General features: G+C 39.9%; 1 protein-coding gene across 1 annotated transcript; it reads right to left on the bottom strand.

The window, feature by feature from the left end:
* Positions 1 to 7,272: 7,272 nt before the first annotated feature.
* LOC148592468 (guanine nucleotide exchange factor C9orf72-like) lies at positions 7,273 to 14,297 on the bottom strand. The gene is made up of 5 exons (XM_088534678.1): positions 14,190 to 14,297; positions 13,570 to 13,634; positions 11,520 to 11,592; positions 8,301 to 8,417; positions 7,273 to 7,589 (listed from the first exon to the last, which is right to left on the bottom strand). Exons 1-5 carry the CDS (start codon positions 14,265 to 14,267, stop codon positions 7,311 to 7,313), a joined length of 612 nt encoding a protein of 203 aa, XP_088390804.1. The 5' UTR covers positions 14,268 to 14,297; the 3' UTR covers positions 7,273 to 7,310.
* Positions 14,298 to 20,959: the final 6,662 nt, after the last annotated feature.

Raw genomic sequence — 20,959 nt, 5'->3', positions numbered from 1 at the left:
ACTGTCCATTCATCTAAGCTTCACCTCCTGAGCTTCCTTGTGAGGAAGTTATGGGAGACTTCCTCCCATGCCTCCAAGGAGGAGGCAGGGCTGTAAGTAGTCTTGCAACCATGGACTTCAGGAGGGCCAACTTTAACCTCTTCAGAGACCTCCTTGGAAGAATCCCATGGGCTAGAGCTCTAGAAGGAAGGGGGGCCCAAGAGAGCTGGTTAGTTTTCAAGCAGCACTTCCTCCACGCCCAGCAACAGTGCATCCCTGCGTGTAAGGAGTCAGGCAGAGGGGGCAGGAGACCTGTGTGGATGAGCAAGGAGCTCATGCTCAAGCAGAAGGCAGCGGTATACAGAATGTGGAAAAAAGGACAGGTCCCCTGGGAGAAATACAGGAACGTAGTCAGGGAATGCAGAGATGCGACAAGGAAAGCTAAGGCGCGTTTGGAACACAATCTGGCAAGTGACATTAAAAATAACAAGAAAAACTTCTTCAGCTATATTAACAGCAAAAGGAAAATCAAGGGAAAAGGTGGGTCCACTGGTGAATGGGATGGGCACCCTGGTTACGAATAACACAGAAAAAGCAGAGTGGCTGAATGCCTTCTTTGCTTCGGTGTTTACAGCCCCTTAGAGTCCCAGGCCCTAGGGACAAGAGAAGAAGCCTGGAGAGAGGAAGACTTGCCCTGGGTAGAGGAAGATTGGGTCAGAGAGCACCTAAGGAACCTCGATACCCACAAATCCATGGGCCCTGATGGGATGCACCCCAGAGTGCTGCGGGAGCTGGCGGATGTCATAGATAAGCCGCTCTCCATCATCTTTGAAAGATCCTGGAGAATGGGGGAGGGTGCCGGAGGACTGGAAGAAAGCCAGTGTCACGCCAGTCTTCAAAACAGGCAAGAAGGAGGACCCAGGCAACTACAGGCCAGTCAGCCTCACCTCCGTCCCCGGAAAAGTGATGGAACGGCTCATACTGGCCGTTGTCTCCAGGCACATGGAGGACAAGAAGGTGCTCAGGAGTAGTCAGCATGGATTCACCAAGGGGAAATCTTGCTTGACTAACCTGATAGCCTTCTATGATGGAATGACCAGCTGGATAGATGAGGGGAGAGCGGTGGATGTTGTCTATCTTGACTTCAGCAAGGCTTTTGACATCGTCCCTCACAACATCCTCCTGGGCAAGGTCTGGAAGTATGGGATAGATGAGTGCACAGTGAGGTGGGTTAGGAACTGGCTGGATGGCAAGAGCTGAGAGGGTGGTGATCAGTGGTGCAGGGTCTAGTTGGAGGCCTGTAGCTAGTGGTGTCCCCCAGGGGTCAGTCTTCGGTCCAGTCCTGTTCAATTTATTCATCAATGACCTGGATGAAGGCACAGAGTGCTCCCTCAGCAAGTTTGCTGATGACACGAAACTGGGAGGAGTAACTGATACCACAGAGGGCTGCGCTGCCATCCAGAGGGACCTGGACAGACTGGACAACTGGGCGGTGAAAAACCTCATGCAATTCAACAAGGCCAAGTGCAAAGTCCTGCACCTGGGGAGAAATAAGCCCCAGACACCAGTACAGGCTGGGGACCGACCTTCTGGAGGGCAGCTCTGCAGAGAAAGACCTGGGTGTCGTGGTGGACAAGTTGACCATGAGGCAGCAGTGTGCTCTTGTGGCCAAGAAGGCCAATAGAATCCTGGGCTGCATTAAGAAGAGCGTCTCCAGCCCTTCTACTCAGCCCTGGTGAGGCCACATCTGGAGTATTGTGTCCAGTTCTGGGCTCCGCAGTACAAGAGGGATGTGGAGCTGCTGGAGAGAGTCCAGCGCAGGGCCACAAGGATGATCAGGGGCCTGGAACATCCGCCCTATAAAGAGAGGCTGAGGGAGCTGGGCCTGTTCAGCCTGGAGAAGAGAAGGCTGAGAGGGGATCTAATCAGTGTTTATAAGTACCTCAAGGGAGGGAGAGAGGAGGATGGTGCTGGCCTCTTTTCAGTGGTGGCCACCAACAGAACTAGAGGTGATGGCCACAAACTGGAACACCAAAAGTTCCACAGGAAATTAAGGAAAAATTTTTTAACAGTGAGCGTGACAGAGCACTGGCACAGGCTGCCCAGAGAGGTTGTGGAGTCTCCTTCTCTGGAGAATTTCCAAACTCACTTGGACACAGTCCTGTGCCATGTGCTCTAGGTGATCCTGCGTGTGCAGGGGGGTTGGACTAGATGACCTCTAGAGGTCCGTTCCAACCTTAAGCATTCTATGATTCTGAGGTAATTTCAAAACTGCATTTTCAAGAATTTATGCCTACCTTACATATTCACTTGCTATTTTGGTTATTTCTTTATTCTAACTCAGAAACCTCACCTGAGTCCTGAATATTAGTTTGATCGTACTACAATTTTATCGTGGCAAAATTCCTCCTTTCAGTGGGGTCACCATTCTATAGTCCATATTGTTTTTATTGTAAGCATCAATTTCACAAATTAATACAAACTATGCTTTTAATCAGATTTCTGGAAAAACAGTAGAGCTACTATGTGCCTGGTAGGATGAAAAAAAAAAAAAAAAAAACAGAAACAAATATTGGGTTGGTGTTTTTTTGTTTGCACCGGTTGATTGGGATTTAGAGATAGGCACAGAAAGAGAAAGGTCAATGAAGTTAGAAAATAAATATTTGAACAAGTTTCTAATTCACAGCCTGCATCTGCTTGCAGTTAAGAAATAAAGTTTACAAAATACTGAAGAAATGTATTTCTGTTCAAACAAGAAAAATGGAATTCACTTGAACTTTTGCAAAAAGAGAGTGAAAGAAGAATCCTGATCTTTTAAAGACAGATCAACCAGCTCTCTGACTTGATTGTTCTGTCAACTGAATGTAAGAGCATTCTGATGACGGTGATCTTGGCTTTCTACACACCACTTTTCCTCTCTTAAATGCTTTCTTTCCCCACCCAAGTTATTTCCTGTTCTTTCTAGAAGTTTGCAATTGAAAGTGTCCAGAGGATTTTATGCATTTCTTTGCTGATGGTGAGTATTTTGTCTGTCAGGCAATGCTGTGTCTTTTGCCTTCATCTTGTCCTTCAACGGATATATAATTTTTTTGTTTTTCAAGAATTATTATTTTATGACATGAAATCTCTGTTTATTAAAACCTTTGATTTATGTGGGTTTTGCTATCTTACCCATCTGCAATTACTACAGAATTGTCACATAGATATTTTTCTTCCTAGAGTGAGAAGAGGAAGAGTTGTGAGCTATGTGAGCTATGACAACATTCAGAACAGAGACTTTCAATGCAGCTTGGGCACTGCACTACTGCACTTCAACGATGTGGCCTTTAGTGCCGTTTTGGGGAATCTGTTCTAATTTTGGTTGCTGACATGCCAGTGAGAATTTTGTTTTCTTTTACTACCATTTTATCTAGGGAACTTCATACCGAATATCTTCCAATTATAATACTTGAGAGACAGCATAAAATTAAGAGCTTCTGTATTCTCTCTATATATATCTTCAGTCAGGTCTGAAGTACCTTTGAAACAAAATATATATATTTTTTGAAGCAATATATATATATATATATTTACTGATTAGCTGGTTATTTGTCTCCATCATGTTGCTATATTTCCTAGTTGAATCAGTCTGAAAAGTACCCCGGCATTTTTATCTGTTAAGATGGAAAAAAAATCCAATTATATGTTCATTTGAAGTTGTTTAATTTCACGTGTTACTAATTCGGAGTGTTTTTGCCTTATTACATACTCAGAAGAGCTTAACATGTTAATTTCTTTCAACTGAAATTCAACCAGTAAGCAATTTTTTTATAAATCTAAAGTAATTTCAAGTCATTTCAACAATGAAGCACAGATTACATGATGGGAAGTCTCCAGTGTACATCTGCTCAGTACTTTAGACTCCTATCTTTGCAGAAAAATAAAAAAATAAAGGACTTGTTTTTCATAGTTATATATATGGTCATATTATAAATCCACATGTAGTAGAGGAATGGCACTGAATGCTACGAATATTCAGTGCCGTGCTCTTGGAGAAAATACAGATAAATAAATAGATAGATAAATAAATCAAGGATGTACAATCTTGCCTATATTAAGCACACAGATAATGCAACTGTATAATGGAGTGATCTCAGATGGCCATTTCTCCAGGTAAAATTCTCAAGTATATCTAAGGATGACTGAGTTGTACTAAATCCTATGAAGTTTTTAAAAACACTGAATATCATCTTTTTTTCCGTTTGTCATCGTAACTGATTTGGGATTGTCAATGTGGCAGAAAACCAATTGCATAAACTAATCTGAATTTGCATAAAACAAATCTGGCACTCTTTTGCATGTATTTGTGTCCTTTTCCGTGTGTTTGTCTTCTTTAAGTCTTCCACTCAAAACCAAGGGCTGAACATACGAGAATGTCAAACTTATAACCAACCTGCCTTTCTTGCTCTCCTCATATTTCCATAAGATACCTTTTTCATACAAAGCAAATCACGATTTGACTACAAAGTACAAAAGAAACCCTGGTTTTGGAGGTACTGTTTCAGGACCACTGCCCTTAATCCATGCTATATTACAAAGAAATAGGAAAGAGTGTAAAACCGAGTTAGCTCTCCTTATGCCTAAATAGAACAATATGTATGACTGCAAAATTATACGATTTAGCTAACTATAACAAAAACAGAGGCTTGTAACATGTAGAAGTCAAGAGTGCCACAATCAAAATCATCACCATCAGGTATAATATTACCTTGCCTTGAACCTTTATCTAAGTGCCTACTGAAGCATATTTAACCAATAGGAGTATATAAGTATTTTGCACCACTGTGATACCATATCCAGAAACAATATATAAATATGTTATATATGTGTCTGAGCAATGTGACCACTGAAGGGACACACAAAGTTGTGTACAGTTGTACTGTAAGCATGCCCCCCCAAAAAAAAGGTGCAGATAAGGAGCAGTGAGGGTGCTTCTTAACACTTCTTGAAAGTGAGTGTGACAGACCACTGGAACAGACTGCTCAGAGAGGTTGTGGAGTCAAAACCCACTTGGATGCCACCCTGTGCCACATGCTCTAGGTGACCCTGCATGTGCAGCGGGGTTGGACTACATGATCTCTAAAGGTCCCTTCCAACCTTAAGCATTCTATGATTCTATGACTGTGTTAAAAGCCTTGCTGAAATCGAGGCAGACAACATCCATGACTCTCCTCTCATCCATCCAGCCTGTCATCCCATTGTACAAGGCTATCAGGTTCATCAGACATGCCTTTCCCTTGGTGAATCCATGCTGACTACTCCTGATCACTTTCTTTTCCTTGACATACCTAGAGATGGTCTCTAGGATGAGCTGCTCCATCACCTTTCCAGAGAAGAAGGTGAGGCTGACTGGCCTGCAGTTTCCCAGGTCTTCCCTCTTGCCCTTTTTGAAGACTGGAGTGATGCTGGCTTTCTTCCAGTCCTCCGGTACCTCTCCTGCTCTCCATGACCTCTCGAAGATGATGGAGAGTGGCTCAGCAATAATCCCCGCCAGCTCTCTAAGCACTCTTGTGTGCTGTTCCATGTGTGTTCAGTTTGCCTAAATAATCTATAACCCAATTCTCCTCAACGATGGAAAGTCTTCTTCTCTCCAGGTTTTCTGTTTTGTCTCTGGTCCCTGTAGTTCACGGTGACCATCCTTGGCAGTAAAGACAGAAGCAAATAAGGCATTTAGTAACTCTTCCTTCTCTGTCACCAAGGCCCCCCCCCCCCGCATTCAGCAGCGGACCAACATTTTCCCTAGTCTTCCTCTTGGTGCTGGTGTATTTATAGAAGCCCTTCCTATTGTTCCTGGCACTTCCTGCTACCTCTAATTCCACACGGGCCTTGGCTTTCCTCATTGCATCCCTGCATTCCTTGACAATGTTCCTATATTGTTCCCATCTTAGAATAAACATTTCTTACTTTTAATGAGAAGTAAGTTCGTTCTTTGTGTCAAAGGATAAAGGCTTACATGATTCAGATACTGAACAATAATTCTTTGAAAAATTTCAGCAGAAACTCAAGGCAAAAAGTCTGTATGAGTTTTCTTAGAATACTTTCATTTTCTGAACAAGATTTACAACAGGGCATGCAGATGCATTTAATAATTTACTTCACAATACATTCTGTGCTGACAGAAGTGTAACAAAAGTATTAAGTTTCCAGGATTTAGTCAAAAAGTGAGAGCATATTCAATAAATTAGAGCTTTACTGTTAATAGTGTTAATGTTACGTTTCCAACGGCTATCAAGCTACAGTGATTAATTGCAGCACCACATTTACATCTATTTAGACTTTAACACTATTTCTATGTAAGGTTCAAAACTGTTCATTATAATTTCTCCCACAATTGTGAGCCTAGAGAGTTAAAGGTTATGAATCAGACTTGTAGTTTAATTATAAACCGACTAAAGTGCAGAAGGAAAAGAAAATGCTAGCAAGACAAACAGAATCTAAGCACAAGCAACTTATGTCAGCATAACTCTGACAAGTGCTCCTGAAAAATTGGTGAAGTCTGTTGTCCAAAAATAATAAAAAAAGAAGTAAAAAAGGCTGGACAAGATGCAGCTACTTACTGAGGTTGAACATTTTCATTCATAAAAACAGCACATAACTGAGACACAACTGCCTTCCTGCAGGAGCTCTCAATATTTAACAATAAATCTCTCCTTTCTGTGAAAAGTAAAGAATTCTGAATGTGTTAGGAACTGACAGTATTCCATTTAAAAAAACATCATGAATCTGAATTATTGATTTTATATCTCATTTCACGGAAGAGATAGTAAAGACTACCTTGAAAAGAGGAAACTGTCCTCCAAGGACTGCTGTGAATAAGTTCATCAAACAAGCAATAGCAGCTTTTCAAACTACAAGAGCAGTTCTTTTACAATTAACAACTAGTTATAAGGTTACTCTAAAACATGACACATATTCCTGCCTTCATCCAAAAAAAAGAGAAATACACCGTCATCAAACACAGATGTGTCACCCGTTTCAATACAGCATACATTAAAAAACCTCTATGCTTTATTTTTTTGCCATGCAAAATGAACCAAAAACAGAAAAGCCATCAGGCCTTGTCAAATACACTTTGTCCTAATATATTCCTTTTAAAATGAGGCAACAAAATGAACAAAACACTGTTTGAAGTGTCACTGAAAATGAATTTCAGTAACATTTAATGCAGCAAGCCTACTGACAGAACCAGGAAAATCCAAAAGATGAAGACCAAGTACCACAGTTGAAGTATTTTCGTGCAACAGCAAGCCCCAATCCTGTACTTTATTGAAAAGCTTTATACTGATATTCTCTCAACCCATAACAAATAACTTTGAGAGCCGTGACAGCACATACAAATCAGGTGTGAAACTCTCATCTGTGTGGATAATAGGATCCTGAGACATCTCTTCATCTGAATTAGCTCTCCAAAATGCTGACAACTCAGATCTCATGTATCGTCGTTGGTTATAGATGTGTTCATGACAAGGTGGCATCTGCTTCACTGTATTGACATCTACATCTATATGTGTAGTGGGATATGGAGCATACATTACTTGACGGAAGGGCAACACAAAGCTTCCTGTTGCATCCTGTTATCGTGAAAAAAAATAGTCACTCTTTTGAAAAAACAAAGCTATAGTGAAATCAAACAACATTAAAACATCATTCCTACAGTTTAAATGACATTTGTTTAGACATATTTCACTTGACAAAACTGGTGACAGTAAGCCCAGTAAAACGTCCTAGAGTAATGGATGATTCCCTTTAGGTCATGATGAGAAAACAGGTCTTGAGTTAATTTGTTTATTTCATTTCATTATTACATGACCCGCTTCTTGATTCCATTAAGAATTCAGTATTATACTTATCTGACATATTTAGGCTAATGTGACAGACTTACCAAAGCAAGGAGCACTACTTTTCTATATATCTGCACTCATTGTTACAGTCCTTTTAAAATGCTTGGAAACTATAGGATTGGGTTTTGCTATAATACAAAACCAGTGCATGTTAGAATCTAAGCTACCTCAAGCAGGAAAAAGAAAATTATTATTGCACCCCAGATATATATTTCTTTTTCAGGAAAAAGAAATATGTAACTCGTAGAAAAGACAGTTTGTAATTTTAACATACAGATAGTGAAAGGGATACCTTTAGCACTAGGAAACAATGAATGAAAGACAATGAATTTCTCTAGGCAAGAATGTAGAAATGTCACATATTAGATACGCATACACATATACACAAGCTGGGTAGTGATCTTAAGCTATTGCATAATAAAATTTGCCTAATGGACTTACTTTGAGTAATCCTTGAACAAAAAGTCCTGACTCATACTTGAAAGATGATTCATTTCTACAGAGTCTGGAACATTTCCGTTCTGATGGCGTAAGAAACAGACACAATGTTCTCACAATCTGCATTTTAAAAACAGTTTTGTAAAGACAAGAAAAATTAAAGACTAAGTTGATCCTGAAAAACAATTTTTGACTAGAACATACTACATATTTCAAATGCTAATTTTTTTAGAAGACCCAGAAATAAAATGGGAGAGTAGTAACACACTTGAATTATAAAGACATAAGCCATATTATCCCAATTTCCTACTAAATGAGTAAAACTCTACACCTTTTGCCAAAACTCTCTTAGCCAACTACATAGGGCAAATCACTTTTGCTGTGTCTTCCTATTACTTAAAAATGAGTTACTATGATTACTTTTCTGGCTCATTTAGGCTTGTTAATTGCTGCATACTGAAACACTAGCTATTCTCTCCAATAGACAAAGTTATTTTTTTAAACAATAAACATCCATGCTTATTATGTTTCCTCAATGTTATTTCCTTAAGATCTCTATCAAAAGTAAAAAATGTTTTTCATTAACCTTTTACATACACCTATCCTGCAACAACTAAAAGTAATCTTCAAATATTAGCACATATTCCATGGTACTAATCTTAACTACAGTCTCAAACTGTAATTTCTTATCTATCTGTGTTTGGGAAGGCCCTATCCTTGCTCAGTATCTGTAACACCACCAATGCCATGCTACTTTCTGACAGAATCTATTTGATGCTTTGCAACAGGTATTTTAGTTATAAAGCAAGCTAGAGAAAGCATTTTCTTTAGAATAGATGTACCATGACAAAATGAGCACAAGAACACAGTAACAGCAAGGACTTGTATAGAATTTATATCTATATCAATGTATATCTATCTATTGATTTATATCAAATACCAATATTGCCCTGGATATATATTGAAACTCACATTGTTCCAAACTTTTTTTTTTTCTCTCAAACATCTAGCTTATCAATATACATTTTTTAAAACTGTCCTAACTATTTAAGCCTTTAATATCTAATATCCCTGGAACAATACTTACTAATTATATTTAGCAAATTTCATCTAAGAATTGATCATTTTCTTTTCTCCAGTTATCTGTATCTCATGAACAGAACGTCAAGTGTTAGTATGCATTTGATTGGGAGTAGTTTATCATCACTCTCAATACACACAAAACAGCTTCTTTCTTTCACATTTTTTAAAAATATCACAAAGTACTTATTTTAAAACAGGTTTACTCAAGAAGACCTTTTTTTTTCTAAACTTTTAAAAAAGGAATATATTGCAGAGTAGCTAATATACAGTTACTTACCAAATCTATAACATATTCAATAGGCCGAGTATTCTTTTTATTTTATGTTGAAGCAATACACACAGATACATTCACATATTTATCAAAAAAACACGAAAGTGAGAATTTCTGTAAATGGAAAGTCTTATGCTTACAAAATAAACTAGAACTGAACGATCAGTACACCATAATTAAAAAAACATGATCGGAGAGAAAACTCCAATATAGAAAAATATTTTCTGTCAGGAAATTAATTTATTTGACCATACTGCTTCTCCACATGTATACTCCAGGAGCCATGTCACGGTCTAAGAACATGAAAATATTGTTACTACTCCGCAGAGAAAATACTCTGAGTAGTACCAGTGTCCTCATTAAACGTAATAGTATCTAATACCTGAAGGCTCTAGGATCGTATGTTTTTATAAAGCCCTTCTTTCCATTCCCACCTGCAGGGATATTCTGAATCAAACAGGCTTTAACATTAGAAGATTAAAGAGTGAAAGCAGAGAGGCAATTTAGTTAGTGAATTCCATTTACTTTTTAAAAAATAAAATCCATGATTTGTCTGTGCATATTTTGATTCAAGATTAACTTTGGTGAATTTATTAGAAAAGATGGAATAATAGTCTAATTAAGTCCTCCTGGGTGGAGGGAAACCCTCCTGGGTGAAAGGCTGATATACTGCCATATGCCATAAATAGATAAGATTTTAGAAATATTTCAGTGGACTACAAACACAGATATATATCTTCCAGAAATTATTTTCAATTTATTTGAAACTAGCTTTATATGTAATCAGAAAGCTGTGTATAAAATTTGAGCTGGAAAACACTGAATAAAAAAAAATCTTCCTTTAATTTTTCTTTTAAACACTTAGTAAATTTTAAAAAAGCATCAAAACTTCCCATATTTGTACAAAAAACATTACAAGAAAAAACAGAAAAGATAACAAATACTTAACCTGAACCAATATGAAATCAACAGATTTAGAAGAAAGTTAAAAAGTATTAATAAAATGGAGAAAAGGGTGGCTATCAAAAAAGGTAGTAATTTTATTGTTTCAAAATGACAGCCTCCAACGGTGAGTTCTGGATCATAGTGGTATATGTACATTTTACTATTCTCTACCAAGAAGTGCAGCTAATGCTGCCTGTTGTTTCTAGCCCTGGAAAGTTGCTAACATTAGGTCAGTTTTACACATGCTACAGCAAGTATGTTGAAATATGGTGTTTTTCTTGCAGTTTTAGGGGTCTACATTTGTGTTTTGCATCTCTTTGGCTCTTCTGAAAAGTTGAGTCAACTTAATTTAAGGATCTAAGTCTGCAGTTATTTACAAATTAATTTCAAATAGATTGCAGACACAGGTATGCAAATATCTTGAAACTGATGGTACAGATGAAGATCCTAATAAGCTGCACATTCTGAGGAGTGTGTTTATAACTACAGTTGTGTATCTGTTTCATGAAACACAAGCAGTTCATGATGCAGAAGTATGTATTCCCCAGCACAGTAAAATTATGCAGATATCCATTTCTTAAAGTACATGGACAACACCTGTTGACCTGAGCTATGCAAGTCACACCAGAATGGTTGAATTCATATTTATAGCTAACAAACCTGATCTTAAAATCTCCAATTCATCCACTATTCCCTTATGAACAATATGAATAAAATTAAATATATTGCCTTGCTTAAAGTTGCCAGAAAACAACTTATAAGCCACTTTTCAAGCAGAATTGATAACTGTTAGAGTAATTAACTGAAGACAATTCCATAATGATATTCTCTCTCTCTTCAACCTCAGGTACATCTATAGGCAAATGACACATTCACACTCTTAACAATGGCCATTCAAGTTGGTTTGTTCAGAAGTGCATTACCTTATTCACTTTTTCTGCACTGCTTCCTACAACTACAGAACAACCACAGGTCTGCAAATGTGAACTAATTGCACTGCAAATAAAAACAGAACAGGTTAATACCTTTATAAATACTTTTAAAATATAATCATCACCATGATTCCACAGAATTAAGTCCCCAGTATAACTTTCAGATTTTAGCAACACTTACAGTTTTAGTCCAATTGATAGAAAAACCGGCAGACAAAATCTCCAAATATCACTTGGGTGCTAACCCAAACTGTCTCTGTATCGTAACTGTAGTATACCATCTACACCACTTCACCACCACTACAAAATAATTCACCTAAAATAGCAGAAGACATTAATAATAAAGGATTTGAAAGAATTTTGAAAGATGATTTATTTGATGGTTCTCATTTTCGAAAACTTTGTGTCAGATACCAGTTTTGGGACACTTGGTAGATGGACTGCCCTACTCTTGTTAACTACATGGACAAGAACACTTCACAGGTGTGAGATCCTTGATATAGAGTGACACACTGGGAATTAGAGAGTGTTGTCTTGTGATTTGCCAGCAGCACTGCTCTGATTTAGTCACTCCTCAGTTTGGCAGCTGCTACAAGTTTATCTGCACTAATCCTCACAACCCTTAGCCTGTTCTTAACAGACTTCTGTTGATGTTTTGTCGTCACCTTTGTCATCACTTTTCTTACCTACCACACGGTATCAAAAGTCTGGTTATCTTTGTAATTAGAAAGCTTTTTTCCGACAGCTGTGAATAAGTATTAGAATTGAGCAACTGTTTGGATACTGTTTAAGCAGTTCTAATAAACACTTCTAAAATGGTTAGGATTATAACAGCTATGCTGAGACTCTCCTACAGGTGAAAGTCCTACAGGTGGACTTTATAGTGGGCCTACTACTCTTTACCTTACCAAATATTTTTAAAATAGATTCAAGGTGTCCAGATGAATTTCTTACTTTGTGCGATCCAATTTTTAGTCAGCAAAATACGGAAATCCATTCCAACACTATATTAGATTGAGAGCACACCCAGAGGACTTGATAAGGTCTACTACCCTCTGAAAAACAGCATCAAGTAGAGCAGCACAGGAAGCTTAACTGAATCTTTATCCTTCAAGACACAGAGTTCATCAGATCATTCATGTCACTTCTGGTCAATAACCTTGCCACTAATTGTACAACTGCTGCATAAAACTGTACGACCTTGATACTATTAGCAGTAATTTTTTAAAAAGTTATAAAAGCAGGAAAAGGGGGTACACAGAAAATCACATAACGCAGAAGTATGCTCCTGATCACTGTAGAGATACACAGCTATAACATATGCAGTGACTCTGACTTAGGAGGACTACTGTGCAACACTGCACATCTCACTGCTCTTTATTTGGATGTTGTCAGCAGCATGTCAGAGTAATAGATATGTTTCAAGCAGGGTCCTTGATGTTAGGACCCGTTAGGCAAATGGCCAAGTTATTCTGCTTCTTGAAAATTTTATCTGTGAAAGAGAAGTAGCATCAAGGCAGCCATTAACTGATAGAAGAGTAACTTATCATCATAGAATCAGTGACTCTAGTTGTTTACAACAATCCATCTAACAACATTCGTCATATTATTTTATAAAGAGTGATAGCCTTAAAGGATTAAAAACACAAAGAGAACCCAATTTTTCTATAAAAGTAAATACTATGTGTCAATAATTTGTAAATTTAACACATGAATTTGTGCAGTACTGAAAGAATATGTCACACTGTATAAACAGATTATAGATTATTTGAAGTTAAGCAGTACAGAAATTAATGAAATTGTAAGGGTGATATTCTAAAATAACATGATCTAAAAATCGATGAAATACTATTCCCACAGAATACTGTTTCTCTGAAGTGCAATTATTTCTGGTTTTACATTAAAAATACAATAAAAGTCAAATACATGTCTTTTTCCATTCTTACAAATAAATCTAATCACACACTCACATGCATACATATTTATAAATATACACACACACAAGTCTATGTCATTTTGCTATCAAAACTGAATTTCATACTTGAGGAGAAAGCCTTCATGACAACTATCCCCAATGTCATTGTCATTTAGCACAGTATCACTTATCTGAAACGCAATAAACATAAACAAAGGTTACACAAGGATATGTGCCAATTTTAAATAACTACTTTTTGTTTTGAACACAGGTGCTTGCTCTTCAGGAACTCTCTCTTTAGGATCTGCTTAAGCTAAAGTTTTAACATTGCCAGAAAACCAAAAGCGTAAAAAGGCCTCAGTCTTTGGCCAAAGAATACTGAACAAGTCACTGATGATTAAACTTGTTTCTCCAACTTGACAGTCAGATTGCACCCAAGAGGTTTTTCTAATGCCTTCTCCAGATTACCTTAAATTAGTTCAAGTCAAATCACTTCTATTTCTTTCATGAGAATGATAAACCACACTGAAACGGTTATCAACATTAAACCCAATTACATCTTCACTTGTTTTGTTTTGTGTGAACAGCCTCTCTCCCGTTCTTTTAAAAATGGTATCACTGGTAGCTAATTTTACTAAGTGCTGAGCAAAACTTCACTAAGTGGAACGTTATTTTTTGTTGTTGTTGAGAGCTTCAAATGAGAACATCACTTTATTACTCAGAATGCAATAAATATAAGGACTTACATCTATTTCTTCTGAAACACTGTGTGATTTCATAGACGAAAGGAGTTCCATTACAGGAATAACTTCTCCTGTCAGCATCGGAATGATACTGTGGCCCTGTGGAATAAATAACATGTTTGAAGTTAAAGCATGCAGTACAGGAAGTTGCCAGGGAGAAACTCAGGCAAAACATCTTAAGTTTCTATTATTTGCAAGTGCGGTGTATGAGTTAATACACAAAACTTCAACAGCAATTGTAAATTGGAAACACGCAATTCACTTTTTAACCAGACATGTAAAATGTGTTCCAGGGGTGCTAGGCTGATTCACCAGATCAGTTTGATCAACCTACTCAGAAAACATTTATAATGATACAATTTATTCACACCATATTACATGCAAGTACTGTATTCAAACTATAATGTTTTCACAGTGACAGGGCAACAGTATCAGGCTTACTAGTTATTAACATGGTGCCTTATTTCTCTTGCTTCACACACACACAAAAGCCACATTTTCCTACTTACTCTTTCAGAAACCTCACAGTCTCACACATTAGATCTACAAGCACATTCTAACACAACAGATTCCATACATCTCTGTAACCTGAAAAGGTAATGACCTATTGAAAAACTACTCTTAACAGGAGAAAGCATATATCTGTGGAAGCTACTACCTTTAGGGAAACTGAAGTACACATAAAACACTTCCCTCTTCTGAAATACAACATTCTTCATAGACTTTCCTTTTACACATAAAGTGACGCAATGTATTTGTTTTTTCACAGCTCCCACCATCCTATCTTCAGTAGTTGGCCTCATGTGTATGGCAGGTCATCAGCCAGTCCAAAGTATCTTCCTGAATCCCAGAAATGAGAAGTGGCACCAAGTGCTACAGTCACGAGATCCAGTCGATTAATTTTGTCATGTTGTGCCATATTCATCAACCGCCTGTCTTACCTGATCCTCCATTCTCTCCGTGCCTTCCAAGGCAATCTTCTGGAAATGTTCTTGCCTCTCCTGAGCAAGAAAGCAGTTAAATATAAAAGCTTTGGTATTTCTCTATACACGCATGCACACAACAGTCAAAGGCCAAATTTCTTCCCTTCAGAAACATGCTTCTTAGATTCAAACTTTGATGTTCAAGTCTTTTTCTTTTACAGAGTTGACACTGCTAGGAATGAAGTCACTTCAAAGTGATCAGTGCTCCCTGTTCCACTTCCCACCAAACCTCTTACACATAGCAGGAGTAGCAGGAAAGGGAGAGAACGATGACAGTAACAACAGATTAGTAGTTCTTTTGTTACAGACCAAGAAAATGACAAATGATCAAAAGATTAAAGTTCAGAATTCCGTTTTATATACTTTTATTTTCAAATGATTAACATACACAGGGATGACTCCCACAGAAACAGGAGAAAATGATATCTCTAGGATAAGGGAAGACATTGGTTTGGACAGGGGAGGAAAGACAGGATTATTTTCACATCTTCAGACACTGACAAGACTTCAAAACATGCCTTCTGTTTTAAAGAACCAGAAGTCAAGTCCAGGAGACACAAAACCTCACAGCATATAAAACACCACTGTAAAAGAGATTGGACTAGGCTTTCCAAACACACTCACCAGCAGCTCAGTAGCAAACAACATTCAAAATGTAATTGAACAATACTGAATTATTATTCACAATAAAAGCTTAAATAACTGAAAGGCCATTTCTACAGTAGATTGAAAAAGAGGGAAGCTGTAGTTAACAACGATGCACAAAGCTTTATCTGAACTTCCCTATTCCACACAGAAAGTCTGTAAAGAGAGACCTAAATGACTGGGAAATTAAGTAAGAGCATGAGCATTTCTTTATGTCAAAAGTACTAACGTATAGAGAGCAACTGACTTTATTATCAGACCATCACGTATTTTTAATGAAAGACATGATTTCCATTTAATCACGAAAAATCCACAATGCACTAAGGTGCAATTCTTTAAAAATAATTTAATAGAGTTTTCTTCTTCAGGATTCAGAAGTAGTAATAATATTTGGACTAAAGCAGATTTATCTTACTGATTCTCCCACAGCTTAATACTCTGGTGAGTTCTCTTGCAAAAACTGCTTGCCAATATCTTTTTGGGGAAATAATGCGGTGACTACTGTATACAATAGCAGTAACGTGAAATCATTCCAAGAGTTTCCTTTTTTGGACACAAAGTGTGAAAACAATTATCTGAAACATAGTAATTTTCCAATTCTACTGAATACGAATACTTTATTTAGCACATTTTGTAGTACTAATTTTTATTAGATTCAGGGAGATGAAAGACAATGCGTAGGACACCTGTTTTAACTAGAAACTGGCATATGCTCATACAATGCCCTATGTAACAACAATTCACATGACTGAAAATCCAGCTTTGAATTTGCTGACATATGGATTTCTTACTTCTAGAGAGATCACTTTCCTTCCAGTTTTTGTCTGGGTATGACACAGCCTCATATTTTGCTAGTGCCCAAAACAACTAAGACAACTGTTTTTAGCAATGAAAAGCAAACCTACCTTGTGCATCCATATTCTTCCTTTCCTTATAATATGTGTTAAGCTATCCACACACACCCTGTGAAGAGGCAGGTAGAAGCCAAGGTCACTTTGTGGAAGTATAATGGACAGTCCATAGGTGCTTCTGTCTCCATTCCAGTTTCCATCGAAGATTAATGACACAATGATTACTCTTTTCTCTGCCAAAACGAAAAAGTTCACATCTATTGCACCGCTTTCTGCATTCCGAAGTATCTCTCCATTTAGTGTGTGATTTGCAAGAAAAGTTCTTTCACCATCGCTGAGGAGAACTTGTTTGGTCTTTGGGGCCCAAATGTGTCGCACTCTGGGACCAAGAATATTGTCCCAGTAAGCAAAAGTGGCAGCTAACAAAGGAGACTCTCCATTCAAACAGATCTCTGTTTTGGCAACTGCAGGTGAGGGTGGTGGGCAAAGAGCTGACATACCTATTTCTTCTCAACCATATCCTTAAAATGCTTACATTGCCTAAAAAACAAAGTTTTAGCAGAAAAATAAATAAGAACCACATACATTATTTTCTCTCTCTCTCTTTTTTTTTTTTTTGCTTTCAAATAAGATTTCACCACATCCACAGCTCTGGCTTCCACTTTTAGGATTCCGTTCTAGCCTTCATGCAAGAAGCAAGTTTACATGCATACTCTCTACATAACAAAGTGGCATGATTCAAATTTTAGTCAATCGCTCGGATATTCTTTAGCAGCTCTAAAAAGCTTATTACGATGAACCTGCAACACATTCAAGTAGTGTAGAAGAAAAGACACATGAGAAGCATTTCCTTTACTTTAAAGTAATATACATGCATGCCCTGGCCATTTCCAAAGACCCTACATCTTCTCAATTTTGATGAGGTTGCAAGAGATAACAGGAAGTTCCACCTCGACAAAAAACAGCATGCTGCTCACAGCAATAGCTTCAGGACCCAAATATATTACACCAAGAACCCAGATATATTAGATCAGGAGTTATTCTAAAAATCTCAACCCAGGATAGACAAATAAAACACCGAAATGCATTTATCCTGGCTAAACTTGGAGACATTAAACCTCGTTGTTCCTTTTTAAAATGTCTGCACCTTGATTGCTGCACGCTATAGAAGAGAATGGAAGAAAGGGCAAAATGAAGAAGTGATACTGATCCTACTTGATATATCTGTTTTTTTCATGAGGCCTTTTTTTGTTTTGTTTTTGATACATATATCTATGTGTTTTCAGGTCCCAACTAAAACTGTCCAACTGTTTCCCCCTAGGGCAGAAAAGCACCTGCTCCCTTTTTTTTTTCTTAGGCCTCATCTAACAGCGCTAGGCGACCTTCCTATATAGCCTATGACAGGCTGCGCCGGCAGAAGAAAACCACGCACACAGGCTCAAAATGCAACGTCACCGTTTCAGGGGAAGCCGAAACAGACACATCCCTGCGCCCTCCCTTCGTTCCCGGCTGAAAACTGAGCCGCCCCCCTCCAACCCGCCACCTCGTAAAAGGGCAGCACCGGGACAGGACGCGGCCCCCGCCTTACTCACCCGCGGAACCGCCACAACGGCCGCCCCCTGTGCGGCGCCGCGCGCATGCGCATGCGCGTGCTCCTCCCCCGCCCCCGCCCCCGCCCCCGCCCCCGGCCCCGCCCCCGCGAGCGGCCCCGGCCTCCCTGCCGCGCATGCGCGCTCGCCGCCAGGAAGCACCCGAGCGCGCAGCAGCCCGAGGGGAAAATGGCGGGGGGAGAGCGCGGTGCGGGGGAGGAGTGCTCGGGCAGCCGCTCTGGTCCGTGCTATCGCCAAAGGGCTTATTTTTAATAAAATAAACTGCCTCTGCCCTACTGCCGCAGCTTTAACACTCTCACGGAAAGCTTTCATGGGATTGCTGCTTGAAACGGCCGTGCATGTTCTGCTGCTCGGGTGCTTTAAAACGAGAAGTAGTTCTGGCCGATTTGCACGTTGGCTGCGTTTGGTTCAGAAAGCTGCTTTGCCAGCTGCTAGTCACCTGCGTCCTCTTCATACTCCAAGTTGGAATCCAACCTGGAGGACTTGTCAGCACCGGGGATGTTTCCATCCCAAGTTCCTGTTTCTGGGTCCATTACCTGCATCCCCCCCGCCCGCCCCCTCCCTCCCCCCCCCCCACGCCCCGGCTTTTTATTTTTTATTTTATTTTCAGCTGGGAATGGGGTTCTCACATCTCCCTCCCCTTGTTACCACTTCTGAGGAGACCTTGGCTCAATCAGCTTCAATGAGAAAAAACTGTCTCCGGGCCTCAGTTCCTCAGAGCTGCTTGCAGACACTAGGTATTTTACTGTTTTCTAGCAAAAGAAGGTCTGGAGGGTTGGAGTGCACCTGGCATGCAGTGTAAGTGGAGAAAGTCCAAAGAAACACATGAATGGAAGGAGCCTTAGGTTTCCTGCTGCTCTGGAACCATGTGTAGTTTTTATAGTTTACAGCCAACATGAGTTTTTACCACTGTGGAAACACTGTCTTGGAAAAACCTAATTTCACAGTGATAAAAACTCATTTTCTGGTCAGGTCAGAGAGCAACAGAACTACTACACACGGTAAAAGAGAGGGAGTGGAAGTGTTTTCTTGGGATATAAGGAGCAGGGACTCTCCATAGCAGTGCAGATTTCTGAAATGGGTTAATGAAATAAGTGGGTTAATGAAATAAATAAAGCCAGATTAAGTTCTACAGAAAGCAAATCTTGCATTTCTGTATCCCCAGCTGTTCATTCTTCCAGGGAGAAATTGAGCCTTTCTGAAGTAGCTCTGGTTTGTGCAACATAAGCTGCATTCATGTTAAGAACAGTGAAGTATCATAGAATCATAGAATCATAGAATGCTTAGGGTTGGAAGGGACCTCTAGAGATCATCTAGTCCAACCCCCCTGCACACGCAGGGTCACCTAGAGCACGTGGCACAGGACTGCATCCAAGCGGGTTTTGAAGATCTCCAGAGGAGGAGACTCCACAACCTCTCTGGGCAGCCTGTTCCAGTGCTCTGTCACCCTCACTGTTAAGAATTTTTTCCTTAAGTTCCTATGGCATTTTTGGTGTTTCAGTTTCCGGCCATTTCCTCTAGTCCTATCAGTGGCCACCAGTGAAAAGAGACCATCACCGTCCTCTGCACTCCCTCCCTTGAGGTATTTATATACACTGATTAGATCCCCTCTCAGCCTTCTCTTCTCCAGGCTGAACAGGCCCAGCTCCCTCAGCCTCTCCTCGTAGGGCAGATGTTCCAGGCCCCTCATCATCCTTGTGGCCCTGCGCTGGACTCTCTCCAGCAGCTCCACATCCCTCTTGTACTGTGGAGCCCAGAACTGGGCACAATACTCCAGACGCAGCCTCACCAGGGCTGAGTAGAGGGGCAGGATCACCTCCCTCGACCTGCTGGAGACGCTCTTCTTAATGCAGCCCAGGATTCCATTGGCCTTCTTGGCCACGAGGGCACACTGCTGCCTCATGGTCAACTTATCATCCACCATGACACCCAGGTCTTTCTCCGCAGAGCTGCTCTCCAGAAGGTCGGTCCCCAGCCTGTACTGGTGTCTGGGGTTATTCATCCCCAGGTGCAGGACCTTGCACTTGGCCTTGTTGAATTGCATGAGGTTTTCCACCGCCCAGTTGTCCAGTCTGTCCAGGTCCCTCTGGATGGCAGCACAGCCCCCTGGGGTATCGGCTACTCCTCCCAGTTTCGTGTCATCAGCAAACTTGCTGAGGGAGCACTCTGTGCCTTCATCCAGGTCATTGATGAATAAATTGAACAGGACTGGACCAAGGACTGACCCCTGGGGAACCCCACTAGCTACAGGCCTCCAACTAGACTCTGCACTGCTGATCACCACTCTCTGGGTCCTGCCATCCAGCCAGTTCCTAATCCACCTCACTGTCCACTCATCTATCCCACACTTCCGGAGCTTGCTCAGGAGGATGTTGAGGGGGACGGTGTCAGAAGCCTTGGTGAAGTCGAGATAGACGACATCCACCGCTCTCCCCTCATCTATCCAGCTGGTCATTCTATCATAGAAGGCTATCAAGTTAGTCAGGCAAGATTTCCCCTTGGTGAATCCATGCTGACTACTCTTGAGCACCTTCTTGTCCTCCATGTGCCTGGAGACAACGGCCAGTATGAGCCGTTCCATCACTTTTCCGGGGACGGAGGTGAGGCTGACTGGCCTGTAGTTGCCTGGGTCCTCCTTCTTGCCTGTTTTGAAGACTGGCGTGACATTGGCCTTCTTCCAGTGT

This window comes from Tinamus guttatus, unplaced genomic scaffold (genome assembly GCF_059628265.1).
Source record: "Tinamus guttatus ecotype Peru unplaced genomic scaffold, ASM5962826v1 Tinamus_guttatus_pri_ptg000584l, whole genome shotgun sequence".
Taxonomy (NCBI): Eukaryota; Metazoa; Chordata; class Aves; order Tinamiformes; family Tinamidae; genus Tinamus; species Tinamus guttatus.
Note: the sequence above shows the minus strand (reverse complement) of the source record. Positions and strands in the feature narration are given on the sequence as shown.